The 18,431-nt window shown below is 47.9% G+C and overlaps 2 protein-coding genes across 3 annotated transcripts in view; one reads left to right on the plus strand and one right to left on the minus strand.

Moving 5' to 3' along the window:
* Positions 1–18,431, plus strand: part of ARSG (arylsulfatase G) — a 149,496-nt gene that overhangs the window by 111,013 nt on the left and 20,052 nt on the right. The window lies entirely within an intron of this gene.
* The window catches only part of WIPI1 (WD repeat domain, phosphoinositide interacting 1), a 31,418-nt gene that overhangs the window by 1,255 nt on the left and 11,732 nt on the right, over positions 1–18,431 (minus strand). The window contains exons 5-12 of the mRNA XM_036997277.2: positions 10,916–11,013; positions 10,158–10,250; positions 9,416–9,486; positions 8,694–8,801; positions 4,294–4,458; positions 3,408–3,515; positions 2,620–2,738; positions 2,063–2,163 (exon numbers count right to left, since the gene is read on the minus strand). Of these exons, the coding sequence (XP_036853172.2) occupies positions 2,063–2,163; positions 2,620–2,738; positions 3,408–3,515; positions 4,294–4,458; positions 8,694–8,801; positions 9,416–9,486; positions 10,158–10,250; positions 10,916–11,013 (863 nt within the window). The remainder of the gene's footprint in view (positions 1–2,062; positions 2,164–2,619; positions 2,739–3,407; positions 3,516–4,293; positions 4,459–8,693; positions 8,802–9,415; positions 9,487–10,157; positions 10,251–10,915; positions 11,014–18,431) is intronic.

The following is an 18,431-nucleotide window of genomic DNA, read 5'->3' on the forward strand; positions in this document are numbered from 1 at the left end:
AAATATTGGTAATAGGCAGGACAATTCAGAATAAAGGCAGAGAGAGGAAATGGTCTAACATCTCTAGCTAAATGTTACTGCCAAGAAGGGCATGACTGAGATGGTCCGTGCTGAGAGAACATCGCACAGCACTCTCACCTCTGTCTGACCCTTGTGCAGCGGCCTGGAGAAGCCTGCTGATGTCAACACAGCTCTGCAGGAGCCGGGCCCTCCCTCATGTCTACCTGCAGGCAACGTCAGTGATTGGCAGGAAGCCTTCCTTGTGTATGCATAAAAATGTCTGATGCAATCTGAACCAATGTTCACTCATTTGGTCCTTAAGACGGAGATAGGACAATTGGCTTGTATGCAGTTTCCTGGCAGGGTGTGGCCAAACAGGCATCTTGACAAGTCTTGCACTAGAACTTAAGGAGCGTCTTAAAATTTTTTTTTTTTTACTCCAAACAAATGACCTACACAGTGTACCTGTTGTTAAATACAGGTTTTCTTGGGCAAGGGAATACCTCCTGAATGCCAGTATCTGAAGTATCCCAATTTTGCAAATATAAGAGGTTGTGGGGTTTACTCAGATTACAGTTAAGAATCTAATTAATAATCAAATAATCTTTTATAGCAGTTATGGACTTTTACCAAATTACTGAAATGGAACCTCAAGAGTGAATGCTGTAAACCTCACCAGAGTAGGATGGTCACATTTCTCCTCTCTGCATCTGACTTGCCCTGGTCCCTGGAAGATGCCACTTCAGATAAAATAACCACCAACTTTTGGGGAACAGAAAAAACTCCCTTTATGGCTAGCTGGGGCATGAGAACCCAGAGGCAAAACAACTGGTTTATTGGGAGGCAGCAAGCCAACAGATGTTTTAAGATTTATAATCGGTATTTTTGAGAACCACTGCTCTCCACCCCTAAAGTAGAAACTTGTTGGCATTGTATTTGGCAATCTGCTTACTGAAAGCCAGAAATGTAAATCTCAAACTGCAATCTATAGAGCTTTTATGGGAAGTCAAACACAGCCCTCCAGTCATGCACAAAGGGCCCTGCAAGAGCTTTTTTTTTACAGCTGGCTCGGCTTACCAGATAGTCCTGTGGATCTATGCAAGAAAGAAGCCAGACCTGCATGCCACCCTTTTTCAAACGGAATCTCAACTGACACCAAATAGCAATCAGGAGAAAGCACATGACATCTCAGGGGTGCTGAAGCGATGCCCGAACCGCTACTTCTCTCTGGCTTCTGGAGGGCCTCTCAGCTGACTCTCCACGTCTTGGCTGAACACTGCTTCCATCTTTAAATGAGTTCAAGTCGACTCTCTGGGTTGTTCTCTAACTGAAGCTCAAAGAGGGGTTTATATGTTGTGCTACATGGAAGCTTGAAAAATCAGGAGCTAAGGAGTCCCTGGCAGCCTCCCAGGAGGAGCATCTTCTGTTCAGACCAGAGGCTTGGAGAAGTCAAGCCCAGCGTGTGCCCCTTGCCCCCACAAAATCGCTGGGGGCTCTTGCTGCTAGAACAGCTGAACAGGGCACTGGGAAGCCCAGCTGGGGGCAGGGAGGAGGCTCCACTGCTGCCCCGCTCTCCCCACAGCTGCTGGGGAACCGGGGTCTGCCCTGTCTGAGCCGAAGGTGGGTGAGGGTCCACCTGGCCTGCAGACTGCAGTGGCCCTGCCCAACTGACCCTGTTAGATTGTCATCTCTTTAGCACAAAGGTGGCAGCATTCTGCAGGACACCGTCAGGACCCTCAGGAAAATAAGAGGCTACGCAGGCATGACTTGCTACCTATGAGGAGCAGAGACAGCGCTAAAGAAGTGAAGCCAAGGATGCCAGGCCTCTGCGTGCAGGGAGGCCGTGGTGACGCCCTGTGCTGCTGGGCTTAGCACGACACCTGACCGCTAGTCTGTAGGACCTGAGGCACACGGCACCATTCGCGTCCTGTGGCCTTCTGAGTACCAGGAAGGTTAGCTGTTGGGCTGGACAGCAGGGGAAGGGACATCGCCTCCCGCTGAGGTGAAGCCCTCCTTCCGACCTAGGGGCTGAGCTGCTCTGTTAAGGGTCCCTAATGCTCACAGGGGGGAATTCATTCTCATCATCCAGACACACTGGTCCCGTCGCAAACTCATGTTCGGGAATGACCTCTCCTCGGAGTGCCCCGCCGTCCTCAGAATAACCTGGAAACCAAGGAGACATGAGAGAAGCCACACGGTCTGGCCCGATGCCGCCACCCAGGGCAGGACCTCAGGGAAAGTGGGAGTCCGGGGAAACCTTTACAGAGGCCACCTTACCCTGTCGACTAGATCAACTGTGCTTCAGATGAAACGAATTCCCCCGCACCACTGACGTCTCTGGGCTCTAAGCCTCTGAACCCCCGGGGTCCCCCACCCCTCCACCCCAGGAGCTCAAATTGTCTATTGTTCATGATTCTCAAGGAGGCAAAGAGTGATTGCTACTTGTTCGGGACCCAGCCATGCCGCGCCACGCCTGCGGGGCTTAGGGCCCGAGGGTTCCGTGGCTCACCTAGGAGAGCGCATGCGTGGGCAGTAGTGCACAGACCGGGGGGGGGGGGGGGGGGGGGGCGCTGTCAGGTGGGTCCCCGCAGCGTCCCTGCATGCCCCACCGCCACTCACCTGGCACCGTGGAGGCTGAAGATGGGCCGGGTCTGGCTACGGTTGCTGCGTAAGACTGAGGTAATGAAGGTCTGAGGTCATTTTCTTTATTCTCATCTGTTGTTCCTGAGCTAAGCAAGCTAATTGCAGCAGTTAAGAGGGGAAAGAAAGGAAAAGAGATCATCACATGTCCAGGCCACTTCGTAAAGCAGAAGCACTGGGGAGCGCATGCGAGGACACTTGGCTTAAAGCAGGGGGCAGAGGGTGGTCTGCTGGGCCCGCAGGGACTGCAGTGCCCTTCAGTGCCAGCGCCAACCCCGCCGCTCAACGGGATACCTGCCCCTTATATTTAACAAACGAGGGCTGGCCCCTTGCTCTGCTGGTTCACTCTAGCAGGTCAGTAAGCCCCGCTCACATGGGGCGCCCCATGGGCAAGGGCAGCGGCTGCTCGTGGCGTCCCGTCCACAGCAGGAAAACGGCGCCTGCACTTGGTCACAGACGTGGAGAGAACATCTCGATTCAATTCGGTAAACACTTGAGACCCGTTATGTACACGGAATGTACAAGGACGAAAGGCTGAGCAGGAAGACACTCCATTTCTTCAAGTGTGCATTACTCATCCGGGCACGTTTCCAGAAGCAAACCATGTGGTGAGGGTGCCTGACCTTGAACCCAACACAGGCAGGTGCCCACGCGAGGTTTGCCACTCACAGTGCCCAGGAAAAGGAAAGACTGTCACTCTTGGCCAAGGGACAGTTCTACACAACCAGCTCTCGAAAGGCTATGATTCTGAAAACTCATCTCTTCACCTGTGGGTCTTGATTAAGACACATTCTCCTCCGTCCTGAGGGTCCAAGTTGTAGATGTAAAGGTGTCCGTCGGATGATGCAACTAACAGCCTTGGCAATTTCTGGATCCTAAGAGCCAAGTAAAACAAGGGCTGTGATTACAGCAGAGATGGGTAGCGGACCAGCTTCAGGTGACAAAACCTCACTCAGCCTCACCGTCCCCACCTCCTTTCACGCCGCCATCAGACCCCCTCAGCCCACTGGCCCCAGATCCTGGGTTTCTGGCTACTTTCTGCATTCTGACCCAGTGATCCACCTTGAGGATTATTTCTTGTCTTTGAAAATGGTTGTATGGATGAGACGAAATGACGCAATGTGCACACTATTGCTCTGGGGAAAGCTGCTGCCAGCAAAAACATGAGCTTACCTAAGTGGGACACAGTCTCTCCTTTAAGTGCATTTCTGCCTTTAACAGTGGCAGAAAGGAAAAAAATTGCAAAAGTGGCTTACCGTCTCAGCTGGCTGTGTTTATGAAATTTAAGTGTTTAACTTTTTTAATAAACCTCCTTTAACCTTCTCAGGTAAAATATCTGTCAAGCCCATAGGTGTCTGAACCTAGACAATAGAACTGGAGGCTCCTGGCAGAATTACGTAAAACAGGAATTGTCTTCAAGACAGAATAATTATAACCAGAAGGTTTACACTCCCGTGCCAGCGTCTGGCTGCCCTGAGAATGTATTATAATCAGACAGAAAAGCTGCTGACTGGGGGCAGAAGGGTTTGGATTTTGCTGACCCTTCCTCTCGGCTGCCTTCTCTTTCTCTTTTCACACGTTTGGGGATTTTGTGCTTTGGGAAAATCAACCTAAGAGCTCCTGCTTGTTGAGAGTGGGTGGTGCCATACATACGTTGAGAGGGTGCAGATGTTTCTCTGCCCAGAGAAATTCAAACGCCCGGTGGCAAAGGCCCTGTCCTGGTTGATCATGTCTGACACCTGGGTGGGGAGGTAGTTGGAAGCTGCCATGAACATCTTTCCCATGTAGCCACTCCAGGTTGAAGGCTCTTCTGGCCGACTGCGTGGGGGGAACAATGCATAGGCAGAGATGAGCTGAGCTGCAGGCGCCGGCATGGAGCCAATGATCTACACACCCGACTGTTCTGAGCTGCATTCACCGCAACAGGAAGAAACCGCCTGAGCATAATGTTCTGCCCACCCAGAACAACTGAGGACATACTATTCTGGCAGTACCAAAGGGCACCCAGGGCTTGTTTGTCCTGCCTAAAAGCCATTGTAAAGCTGTTAAGAGGTTCCCAGTGCTACTGCCATGTGCTACATTAAAAAGTTGTGGCTGATGATTAGTCTGATTTCTAGATTTCTGATACGGGGCCAGGGTAGAAAACGAGATTGAATCGATATCCAGACTCTGAAAAAGAAGCTCAAGACTGTCCCGGGCTCACGGAAGAACAGACGGATCTCACTGTTAAGGCCTCCCAAGCCAGACTGAGTGGGAAGCAAGTCTCCGGGCAGGACGCTTTGGGCCATATTTGATTACAGCCCTGGAGCCACCCAGGTGCCCAGTGAGTCATAATGGTGGAGGTAATTCAGAGGGACCTGGAATGTCCCCTGTAGTCACTGGACTTCACCCAGGGCCTCCCCCAGACAAAGCGGGTGAGTGCTGTTGGTGAGAGAGGCTGCCGGTGAGGACGCACGGGCACACACGTCTGCCTTCATGCCCTGCCCAGTGCTCTGCACATCCAAGGACCAGGGTGGCTACACGTGCTCCCGGGAGCCCCTGCTGGGAGGCCACTTGTCTATGGGACCAGACGCTGCAGCTCAGAAGCCCAGGGGTTTATTTCTTGCTTACCACCGACTGGCCGGGCAGTCTTTGGACAAACATTTCTGGGCGCTGATGTTCTCACCTGAGCGGCGGGCCCTTTTAGGTGCAGTGCTATCATTCTGCGATCCTAGGCATCATGAAGCACCCCTCTAGTGCTTGCCCTACAGCTCTGTGCTAAGGGATGGTATTTACAAGGAGTTAAACATTCAGGTCCTGCATTCAAGGTGGAGATGTAGCATACATATAAAAAAAAGAAAACAGGAATAGTTAATAGAAGGTGCCGCACGTGGCCCAGGCATTAGCTACTTCAGCCCCACAGAGCAGGGGAGGCGAATGGAGTTCCTGTTCTTCTCTGTTTCCATTTCCTCTGTGGAAAACAGGGATGGCCACAGCCACCTGCCTGGCAGGGCGGTGTGAGAACAAGCTTCACATGAGAACAAACAGGTTAACACCGTAGAGGGCTTCACACAGTGCCAGGCACATGAAATGCTATGAGGTAAGACAGTGTCTGCAGGGAGGGAAGAGGTTCTGGGGTTGGTGGCCACTGGGCTGAGCTCTGAAGGCAGGTGTGACTCAGAACTGCAGGGCAGGGTGGTGCCAGCGGGTAGGGCATGGGGAGGAGGACACTGCAGATGCCCCACAGATGAGTGATGCCCCCAGGAGTCAGCTACACTGGTCTGGCTGAGGTGGGAGAGGCAGGAAGGCTGCTGCAGCAGATAAGGGGCACCAAGAAGAGCCTTGAATGTGAGGCTGGAGGGGCAGGGACTTCATTCCCAAAGGCAAAGGGGATCAAAGTTTCTGAGAAGGTTGGGTCATGTTCAAAGGAGGATTTTCAGAAGATTAGTCCATTAGGAGGATACAGGATAGATGGGTAAGAAAAAACTAGGGGTAAGCCTGAACAGAAGGGTGAGGACTCAGACAAGAGAATAAAGATGTGGTTAAGGGCAATAGCCAGGGAAATGGGACTGAAGAGTCAAATGAGGGACATTTCAGGAAGGATGTGGTGACAGTTCATGGATGGCTCAGGGGAGAGTCAAGAACCATTCCGAACTTCTGCTCCTGGTTGTCCGAGCTCACGGGCAGACACAGGAGAGCCTAGATGGAAAGTGAGTTCAAATGGCAGTTTCCTGTCTGAAGCACGGGTAATGAACTCAGACAGAGATGTGACAAGAGCAGCTGCCTGGGGTCACACAGTCACGGAACCCTGGGTGGAAGGCTCTCCTGACACCCAGCCGTCCCTCCAGTGCTCCAGCCTACAAGAGGTGGTGATGAATTTAAGCTCTGGAAGAGATCCGGGCTTGAGTTTAAGAAGCTGTCTGAGAAGTGATGGAAACATCTAGAAAACAGATATAATCTCTGGGGAAAATGGGCAGAGTTAGAAGAGCTACAGGGCCAACAGTGAGCTTTGGGATACATGTCCACAGGGTAGACCTTCACAGGGCTCCAGGAAGACTGAGGGGTGAGATGGGGGCAGCCCCTAGGGTGTCAGTGCCAATGGGACGAGGTTTCCAGACACAGAGCATTACACTGGCCCAGAAAGGGAAGTCAGAGCCAGGATGGAAAAGTCCCTGGCGCTCAGTGGCTTGGTTGCTGGGCCACTGGATGGAGTTTCAGGAGAAAGGGGACAGGGGCTGGGTTCTGTGTCAGAGACACACACTACACACACGTAACAGAGGCCAAGTACCATATCTACTAATTAGGTGGAAAAGGTATTTTTCTCATAGATGTTCTGCCACACCAAGAGCAGAATTTCTTTTGGTCACAGAGAGGGGCCTCTCTCGGCCATGTTGTGAGACCCAGTGTAGGCGCAGGTGCTTGGAACATTTCTGAGTGACGCTTCTGGGCTTTCCACCCTGGAGCAGCTCTAGAAGCCTGGCGGGAGTGCAGAATGGGGCACTTACATGTGGCCCCTGGGATCCCGAGACAGAGGCCGGCTTTGGGCAGGATGCTGAACTTCTCTGAGCCTCAGTTTCTTCAGTCACGACACCCCACCCTGCCTGCCTTCTAGGAATATAGTGAGGACCCGAGGGGGTTAGTGTGTGAGAATCTCTATTAAAGATGAAACACTCTATCAGTGTACAAAGGGCAGCCTATGAGTACTGCTAGTGTCTGCTTTTTGAGCATAACTGAGCTCACTGCTAACACTTTATAGGTCAATTTCCATAGTGACACTGATGAGAAGAGTCAGGAGACAGGAGGTGTCTGAAGTCCCCCAAGGAAGGCTTGAACCATTTACTGTCCTATGAGAGGAAGGATCTTGACCCGACGGGAAGGACTGGGCAAGCACGGACCAGGGCTGGGTAGGAGATTCTTCTTTGTCTCTCTGCTCTCCAGGGCATGGTATCTCTGAGAGCACACGGGCATGCTCACATCAGGTGCCTAATGCTATAAACTAATGCTCATGCACCATCGCAGGCATAATTTCTAGGAGTGGCCCTAAGATTCCATGCCCTGGTCCCTGGAATATGTGACTGCATTGTTATATGGCCCAGATGACTGCAGGTAGGGAGATTATCCAGGTGGGCTTGATCTAATAATCACCTGAGCCCTTGAAAGCAAAGTGCTCTCTCCGACTGGTGCCAGAAAAGAAAGCAGAAGCAAAAGTCGAAGAAATCTGAAGCACAGGAAGGAATCATTTCAACATTGCTGGTCTGAAGGCTACGTGAGGAGGGATGTGGGTGGCCGCCCAGAGCTGAGAGCCAGCAAAGAAGTGGGGACCTCTCTACTGCAAATGCAAGGACCTGAATGCCTGCCAGTAAAAGGAATGAGTTTGGAAGAGGATCTGAGCCCCAGATGAGAACGCAGCCACGTGAGACTTGTGAGACTTGTGAGACCCAAGTGGGAACTCAGCCCTGCCATCTGGACCCACAGAATTGTGAGATGATGAATGTGTGCAGTTTGAAGCCACTACGTTTGTGGTAATTTGTTATAGTAGCAATAGGAGCTGATACACAGACCACTGGCGGAAATTTAAGGCACTCGGCTCCTGCCACAGCTGTAATCATGGCTTTGCAAGAGTTTGCCAAGCACTCAGCAGTGGGGGTAATGGCAGGGATTCACATATTGCTGTACTTACAGCTACATTGGCTAAGACTTCCTGGAGTTTACTGTGTGCCAGGCCCTACCTTAAATGCTTTAGGTCAAGCATTAATCTTCACAAGTTCAAGGTGCATATACCTATTTGGTACTGAGGTATACAGAAAGATGGCCTGTCTGGGGTCTCAGCTCATAAGGGGCAGAGCCGGGGTGTGAACTCAGGAGGGTGGCCCCAGATTTTGTGCTTCCATGTATTACAGCACCAAGGTTTTGTTAACACACAGTCACTGCTTTGGGGAAGACATACAAACAATGCCAAGTTCATGGTGTTCAGAAAGGGAAGAAATCGCTTATGCTGGCAATGGTAATACAGAATAACCATGGCCTGATTCCTTCGGTCTAATGAGTAATTTCTGTCTGGCGCTTGGACTGACCTGGTGCTGAGGTGTTCCAGCTTGAAGATGTGCACGGTCTCGGTGTTGCTAGATGCGCAGAGGAACTGTGAGTCCATACTAAAAACTAGAGAGCTGATGGTCACGTACCTGGAAACACAGCAACATTTGCACTGGTGAGCCAGAAAAATGAGGTGATTGCCTTGTAGTTCAAAAATCAGCTTTGTAAGAAAACTAAATGTATCTTGCAAAGGCTAGGCATCCTCAGATCCCTGCAACATTGTGTCATTCATATTTAGACATTAATGTGGGAGAGAGTCATAAAGGGTTGGGGTCTCAGGCGAGAAGAAACAAGGTGTTTTGGAGGTTTGCCAGCCACTCTGCATGGACGCAGCTGCAGACCCCACACCACTGGGCTCCCGGACCCTCATGCTTTCCGTCATCCTTTATCTCCAGGAGAGGAATCCAGATTGCTTTTGAATCATGACTCCCTCGCTCCCTCACTTCTCCTTTGCCAGCTGTCCGCTCACATGTCAAAAAAAGGACTCTGGTGGCTAAACAATGGCATGGGAATGGCGTCTGCGCTCTCAGGTGCGCTACCACTGAACGGGGCCTCCACATCCGTGATCTGAGGAGGCAGTTTTCCCTCCTATGTGGGAGAGGAGAGCACAGAGCCACCCTCCATCCTTTCCCTAGATGGCTGCCAGCCATCCCCTGCAGGACTTCTGTGGGTACTCTAAGTGGGTTGTACAGTGAACACAGACCTTTTCATTCCCCTCCGAAACTCATAGAGCTTCTGCCCATCAGGTACAGAGAACACCCGGATGACGGTGCCCTGGAAAAGAAAGCAGGTGGACATTTCCTACCATTAACAGCCTCACACAGAGAGGTCCCGTTAGATAGGTGCTTGTTTTACTGGCTTTGACCATCTGTCTCTGAGGAGGAAGCACAACATGTTGGGCACAGAGGCTTTTTTGTTTGTATACTGCCATGTAAGCAATTCTTGGAACACGTCTTAAACACTGTCTCCCTTTTCCCTCCCACCCTAGCCTAAGGCTCTGCGTGTGTTCACTTCCTAGAATATTCCATCTCAGCCTGTTGAAATACACCTGTTTTTCATGGCATTTGAAAGTCAACTTGATCACCTTTGCTGATTAGTCAGAAGAGATCAATCTCCTGCTCAATAGCACATTTTGTTTATACCATGTTTATGAAGTGCAGCATCTATCTGTATGGATGATGTGCCTGCACATTTCATAATAAGACCACAGTTTTTTTGTGCAAAATTTCTTGTGTCTTGCATAGCACAGGCCTTTGGTCGAATGAATTGATCAAAGGCATCAATATGCCATAACATGCATGGGCCAAAATTTCTTCCTGGGAGATGACTTTTGAGTGGGCCCCTGTCACCCACCGGTCTTGTTCCATCAGATCTTTGGCACTGCAGGGGCCGCCCCACAAAGCCCCTGCAGGAGGAGAGCCTGTGAGGACACAGGACCCACTCACTTTTTCGGAAGCGCTCGCCAGTTTGGAGCCCGAGGCGTTGAAGGTGATAGCAGCCAGCGTGCCCTCATGGGCAGCAATCGTGCGGACTGTTTTCTGTTGGTGGAAAGGGAAAATGGACACTGACACCAGGGAAGATGGATTTCATCTCCTTCTCCTTCCTCTTTGCTCCCGAGCTGCTCTCCCTCATCTGCTGGGTTCCCTGTCTTTCTCTTTGCATCAGACCACTTACACACAAGCGTATACCATTCCCTGGTGTGCCTAGATTCTGCTTCGAGTGTCACTCTGTTCCTATCGCCTTTCCTGACCTCGGAAAGATGGACAGCCAGCTGCAGGCCCAAGGCAGAGTGACATCATGGCTCTCCTTGTGCGCATCCTCAGGGGACTTCCCGCATCAATCCTGCCCTGCTCAGTGAAGCTTGGGAGCAGAGGACAGGAAATGTGAAACAGCTGCACACTGTGACATGGTACAGCATGACACCTTCAGCCTGACAACAGGCCACCGCCTGCCAAGTAGTTTCCATTACCCTGCAGATAGATGTGTGACTCGGCCTGGCACACTGCCTCATGATTATGTTGACTGATGGCAACGAGGGCAAATATTGTCACCTTCTCCTCCACACCCCATCTCTGGCTAGAACAAACTCCCCCAGTGGTGCTTCTGCCTCCGCACCTCACCCCACCAAGACACAGCCCGCTGAACACCTGCCACTGGCTGCACAAACAGGTGGGCCTGGTCACTGGGGTCACTGTCAACTTACCAGGGAGTGTCCGTCATAAAGCACTATCTCGCCTGTAGTCAGGCTTCCAGGATAGGCCACGTAAGAATTGGAATGGTTGATAGAGAGGGCGCACAGACCTGGCAAAGAACAAACCACAGATGAAAAGTCAGCATCCACCGGGGAGGACTTGCCTGGAAGGGTGTCTGAAAACAGTACAACCACGGCGCCACCTGCTGGTGGGGGGAGGAATGGCTTTGCAGACATCTACTTGGAGTTGGATCTATCTACTCAAAGGGCTCTGATAACGTAAATTCACAGGGAAGAAAGACCTCATGATTTGACACTGGCGGTGTCCTCTCCACAGCTAAGCAACCAGAATTTAGAATACTGAAAAATGCTCTTCTTCACATTTCACCCCAGGGCTCTGGAACAACATCTTCCCTTCCAAATCCATTACTGTCCAGAGCCACAAGGACTTTACTCATCACCGACACGGACCGTCCTAGGTTAAGGGCAGTCTGCATTAGCCTTTCCACAGGCAATTAAACACCATCAGCCAGTCATTTCATGTCAGGGAACAGGGTGGGAGGAAAGGACCTGTTTAGAAACTGCCCATTTCTGAGCCAAATGTCCTGCGCTGGTGAGGGGGGTGCCCCCAGATGTGGCAATTCACTTGGGGGTGGCATCTTCAGTTAAGATGGTGTGTCTGCCACAGAAACCATTAAAGAAAGAGGACATAATGGACTTGAGATGCTTCAGCAATATTCTGGAAGGGTAAACAGCCAATCAAGTCACTGAACCAACATAAGCCATTTTTATATACAAGGGGCCTCGAGGGGGACATCGAAACAGCATTTAAGTAAAGGATTGCCACATCAGTGGTTTATATTCACAGATGATACATGATAGAAGTGAATTCAAGGAATTAAACCAGGACTGAAAGCAGCACCAAAATAGGAACTTGGAGATTTAGCAAGACAGACTCCTTTTAAATTAAAAAAGGTCACTGACATCTTGGTTACATGTTAGTATGTTAAATGGGTTTCTTATAAAATTTGAGAAAAACTTTAGATCAGGCTTTAGATCTGCTAGGGGGAAGAGCAGAGAAAAAAGTCAAATGTTGAAAGTCAGTTGAAGGCAAGGTCCTACCTCCTTCCCTTGCTTTGCTGAGGACACAGCCTGTCCCTTGCCACACTGCACGACGGAAGGAAGACGACCCGGCCTGGTGCCCTCTCCTGCATGCTCTGGCACCCTGCAGCCCTCTTGCCCGTGCAAGGTCACACACCCTGGCTTTAGAAGAGGCCACTCCTAACCTCCCAGTTTTGCTCTGGGAACCCCAATTCCCCACATCATGTGCGTTCTCTGCAGCCAAATGTGATTTCAAGAACAGGCAAGCAGAAGGCGGTCTGGTCTCGGGAAACCGGGATGGGAGACAATCAGGAGACTGGGTTGGCTTGCACGGTGGGTTCCCACCCTGGTTAGCAGAGAAGATATCAAGATGGAAGGACTGAGTACCAAACCAAAGAGTGAAGATGGTACAAATTGCAATATGTAAGTACTGAAGGTTTCTGAGCACATGTGTTTAAAAAAACAGGGAATCAAAATCACAATGAGATACCATTTCACACCCACTAGGACGGCTAGAATAAAAAAGACCCTCATGGACACTGGAACCCTCATACACTGCTGCTGGAAATGTGATATGGGGCAGTGCTTTGGAAAAGTCTGGCAGTTTCTCCAAAGTTTGATCACAGAGCTATCATATGACCCCTAAATTCTATTCCTAGATATCTACCAAGAGAAATTAAAACAGAGAGCTACGTAAAGACTTGTATACAAATGTTCATGACAGCAACATTATTCATAATATCAAAAAGGGGAAACAACCCACCTGTCTATCCACTATGAAAATGGATAAATAAAACACAGTGTATCTTTATAATGGAGTATCATTCTACAGTAAAGAGAAATGAAGTACTGGCATGTACTACAGCATGGATGAACCTTGAAACTATTATGCTAAGCAAACAAAAGCCTATCACCAAAGACCACATACTGTATGACTCTACTTGTATGTCCAGAATAGATACACCTATAGAGACATAAAATAGATCAGAGTCACCTAGGGCTGGGGCCTCACGGTGATGGCTAAGAAGTATGGGGTTTCTTTTTGGGGTGATGAAAAGTGCCCCAAAAGTGACTGTGGTGATGGTCACAAAACCCTGAATATGCTGAGAGCTGCTGACTTGTGCACTTTAAATGGGTAAATTGTATGTCATGTGAACTCTTTCTCAATACAGCTGTTAGGGAAAAAAAGCAATGTTTTAAGAATATCCATCTGGTAGAGAAAGGCTGGGGGCTTGGGTTCACGACCCAGATCTACCATCTACTATACAAGCAGTTGACTTATTTGTGGCCCTTTCAGGCCAGTTTCCAACCTGTGAGAGGAGGGGGCCACAGTGATCTAGGGATCTTTCTAGCTTTAACATTCCAAGATGTCAAGTCTTCATTTACTTACTTCCTCCATCTGAAAATATCAGGGCCCATCTTTGTGGCAGGGAGAGGTAGGAGGTTTTTGAGTCGAAGACTTGGACAAATACTTCCAGTTACCTTCAGAGTTTTTTTTTTAGGTATAATTGACAAATAATATTATATTAGTTTCAACTGCACAACATAGTGATGGGATATTTGTGTATACTGCAAAATGATCACCACAATTAAGTCTAGTTAAGATCCATCACCACACAGTTACAATTTTTTCTTCTTGTGTTGACAACTTTTAAGATCTATTCTCTTAGCAACTTTCAAATATACAATACAGTATTACTAACCAGAGTCTGCCAATCTGTTTTCTCTATGAGCTTGTTTTTTATGTGTTTTTTTTTTAAGATTCCACATATCAGTGAGATATGATTTTTGCAGTATTTGTTTCTGTCTACTTATTTCACTTAGAATAATGTCCTTAAGATCCACCTATGTTGTCACAAATGGCAAATTTCCCTCTTGTTTTATGGCTAAATAGTATTCCATTGTATATATCACATCTTTATCATTTCATCAGTTGATGGACACTTGGGTTATTTCCATGTCTTGGCTGTTGTAAATAACGCTGCATTGAACATGGGGGAGCAGATACCTCTTGGAGGTGACACTTTCATTTTTCTTTGGATAAACAGTGGAGTTGCTGGATCATATGGTAGTTTTAAATTTTTTGAGGCATCTCCATACTGTTTTCCATAGTGACTGTACTAATTTATATTCCCACTAATGGTGCAGCAGGGTTCCTTTTTCTCCACATCCTTGCCAACATTTATTTTATTTTTTTAATTTTAATTTTTTTTTATTATGGTATCATTGACATACAATCTTATAAAGGTTTTGCATGAGCAACATTGTGGTTACTAAATTCACCCATATTATCAAGCCCCCCTCACCCCTCCCATTGCAGTCACTGTCCATCAGTGTAGTAAGATGCTTTAGAGTCACTACTTGTCTTCTCTGTGCTCTACTGCCTTCCCCGTGCCCCCCTACATTATGTGTGCTAATCATAATGCCCCTTAATCCCCTTCTCCCTCCCTCCCCACCTATCCTCCCCAACTCCTTTCCCTTTGGTAACCGCTAGTCCCTTCTTGGAGTCTGTGAGTCTGCTGCTGTTTTGTTCCTTCAGTTTTATTTTGTAGTTACACTCCACAAATGAGTGAAATCATTTGATACTTGTCTTTTTCTGTCTGGCTTATTTCACTGAGCATAATACCCTCTAGCTCCATCCATGTTGTTACAAATTGTAGGATTTGTTTTCTTCTTATGGTTCAATAATATTCCATTGTGTATATGTACCACATCTTCTTTATCCATCCATCTACTGATGGACACTTAGGTTGCTTCCATGTCTTGGCTGTTGTAAATAATGCTGCAATAAACATAGGGGTGCATATGTCTTTTTGAATCTGGGATCTTGTTTTCTTTAGATCTAGGATCTAAATTCCTAGGAGTAGAATTCTGGGGTCAAATGGTATTTATATTTTTAGTTTTTGAGGAACCTCCATACTGCTTTCCACAATAGTTGAACTAATTTACATTCCCACCAACAGTGTAGGAGGGTCCCCCTTTCTCCACATCCTTGCCAGCATTTGTTGTTCCTAGTCTTTTCTATGTTGGTCATCCTAACTGGTATGAGGTGATATTGTGGTTTTAATTTGCATTTCTCTGATAAATAGCTATGTGGAGCATCTTTTCATGTGCCTGTTGGCCATCTGAATTTCTTCTTTGGAGAAGTGTCTGTTCAGATCCTCCACCAATTTTTGTTATTTTCATTTTTTTAAAAATAGCAGTCATTGTAACAGGTGTGAAGTGACCTTCATAGTTTTATGTTGAAATGTAAATATCCCAGAAAGAAAGAAGGGCTTAAACTTCTTCAGCTAACACTGAACTTTCTATAGTACCTCACAGAGAAAGAGATGACACTAGATTCTAACAAGAAAAGGCTAGTGGCTAGGGCAGGTACCCACAGACACATAACCACATACTTGGCAGTTTTGCCTCTGGGCATACACCTCTGCCAATCCATCTGAATTAAGCCCAAGGACCCTGCACACCAACCCTTGCAGATTTAATGAAGGTTTCCAGAAATGCCTAACTTGAGTTCCCTCAATTTCCTGTGGTCCAATTCTCAGGCAGGTCCAACCTGCTGTAAGCATGTATTTTTATTTCTTGTGAAACTGCTGTGAGAAGCATGAAGAACTTGTTTTGGGCTTAGATACCACAATTCTACTAGTCTTGTTTCTGTCACAGGTGTCAACATAAAGCCTTTTTAGGAAGGAAATGAGATTTTCCTTTGATATTATTTTATAATAGAAAAGTGATAGTGTAAAAAATTTGCAGAGCCAAAAAAATATAAATAAGAAAATAAAATCACCCATCATTCTAAAACCCAGAGGCTTTTCACTATTCTCAACATCTGAACATACTTCCTACCCATCTTTTTCCTATGTAGTAGTTAGGCTCTGATGTGGCTTTTGGACATGTTTTAGAATTGATGCATTTAAATCACTGTCAGCTATAATTTCACTGAAACTGGCTGCAGTTCTTCTACAGCTGGAAAAGAAGTGCCTGTTATCAATTCAAGAACCAATGGCATCATTGGCTGGAATTAGAAGGAAGTCCTATGATTCTAAATCATTCTCACCTTGGTATTTATAGTATTACATGTCAAACTGAAGGGAAGTAACAATGATTTATAAAATGCAGTTCCCTCTGGGCTGATTCATGTCTCACAGTATGCTTTCCAATTTTTAAAAATATAAAGGAAAGAAATCTTCTCTGTACTTGCAAATGTTCATTGCTGCTGCTGCAAGCAAGAGTCACTTACCCCACCTGGACTGTCATTTCCAGAAAGCACCTTTCTGTTCTATTACAAGCATTGCTGTATGGTCTGCACTGCCCCCTCGATATTCTGTAAAGGTTTGAAGATCTATGGCACACTCTGGTTCTGCACTTGGCAAAATGGGTATGGAGATTTCCACCCTTGAATGCCCAGTGTACAGACTGCTGTGCGGGCAGGAAATTAACTTCGAGCCCCGTCTGGCCAAACCCTTTAAAGGAAACAGCCTGCAGTCTTTGACACAACAGGAATGAGCATGACACAAACACAGACACAAGAAGGAAATTTACAGCCGCGTTAGACACCAAGTTCCAAGCAACTGTGGAACTCTGTATATATCTTTTATTTGTAACATAAATTCAGAATGTGTGTGCTCCAGCTGATGAGACAAGTGATTCTGTCTCCCTTGTGTACCCATTAAGGATTTATGAGAGCAAGAGCCAGAGTTTCCATCTCATATTTTTGTTGAGAAAAATAGAGAATGAGAACAAGTAAAGGAGACTCCTAGCTCTTGAGAATTTTATATTCATGGTTTTTGACAGCTCAGAGTCTGCTGATGGTTCCTGAGTGACAAACTGGTCATGTCACTGCAGTGAACTTCTGACCTGTGGTAAGCTGCCTTCTGGGATATGATGCGCGCTAGGGAGTGAGCCTAGCCAACTGCCTGGGGTACAGGGCAGATACGCCTTTGTTCTTGCTCACTCCGTATCTGCAGTAACTCCAGCCCATAATAGCTCTGGGGGGTATCATGGTCTCTGTTTTTACTGAAGAAGAAAGGGAGTTCAGTGGAAGCTGAGATGATAGTTATAAATAGCTGGATCTGAAAGTCTTGGGCTCTCTCTCCAAAGAACATCAAAGGTGTAGTAAGACATTTGGTCCTGCAGCCCGCCTGTGGTCTCTCAGAAGGAGATGCTAAATCTGTCCCTGAATCCATTCATCATGTTCATCTGACACACGGAAAACACCTCCCATTGTTTCTAATTTTTCTTGGGATAAAAATTATTCCCTTTACAAGTAACATACATAAGCACAAACAGCCCCACACTTTTAAACCTTTTCTATTTAACTGCAAAAAGGGAGGTAACCAATGAGTTTCCTGAGCTATAAAAACCCAGCTCTACTTGCTAGAAATTAGGAGGAAATAGAGACTCTTCATTTTTCCCAGGAGGAATGGGCCTGGCCCCGAAGGCAGGCAGCACCCCCTGGGCCTGAGCGTGTCGGGGAGTGAGGGAAGCCGGCCGTGGAGCTAATGCTCAGGTCCCTGGGCTGCAGAGGACACTGGCTATGCCCAGCTCCTGCCCTGCCAAATAAATGGAAAGCCCAGGCAGCTTCTAGCTTTCTGCCCACCTGGAACGTCCCCTGCCCCAACTGCCCAGGTCCAGCTCAGGCCTCCCCCTTCAGGAGGTGAGCCAGACCCTGCAGCACCCGGCCCGCCCCTTCAGAAAGGCACGTCTTCCCTGCAGCTGCCCCGCACAGGCTGCCTGAGCATTTGTCTCACGCCGTGTCACACGGAACAGGCTTTAGGGTAGCTGGTGCGGGTGGACTTGGGGTTCCTGGTGTGTTTAGCATAGCTGTACCTGACAGTGCCTGGAACCCAGCACAGATGGTTCACATACCATCTTCAATACATACTTGTCCGTGGTGGTTCAACTCACATTCCTAAATCAAAACCCTAACACCCCCCACCATAGCTCCTTCACTTGCCAACCCCCATCTTCTGAGGTATGCTTAAAGTCATCATCTCATAGGAGTTTATAACCACCTCATGGCTTTGATCTTTTAAAGTATCATTTTCTCATGGCTGACATTTTAAAGCATGAAGTCAGCAGCCGAGGACCATCTATATGATCGAGATGAAGAGGAGGCAGTGAGGTGGAGGACTAGCTACTGCATGGCAGGCGTGAGCCGGTAACTTCCAGAGCACTGACCGCCTCTAGCTCTCAGCCAATCCTGTGAGATGGGTACTATTATCCCATTTTACAGATAAGAAAACTGAAGCTCATAGAGTCTTGATGACTTGGGTTGGGCCCTGCAGATCTTGAAATTCAGTGAAGGGCAAAGCATTAGAAAACTAAAGTAAACTGAAGCAGTCACTTAATGATGCTAAACTAGAGTACAATTTACAAACATTAACCTGAAGCCTTAGAGACACCAACTGTTCCAGTGGGATGGCTC

The sequence above is a fragment of the Manis javanica genome, chromosome 4 (genome assembly GCF_040802235.1).
Source record: "Manis javanica isolate MJ-LG chromosome 4, MJ_LKY, whole genome shotgun sequence".
NCBI lineage: Eukaryota > Metazoa > Chordata > Mammalia > Pholidota > Manidae > Manis > Manis javanica.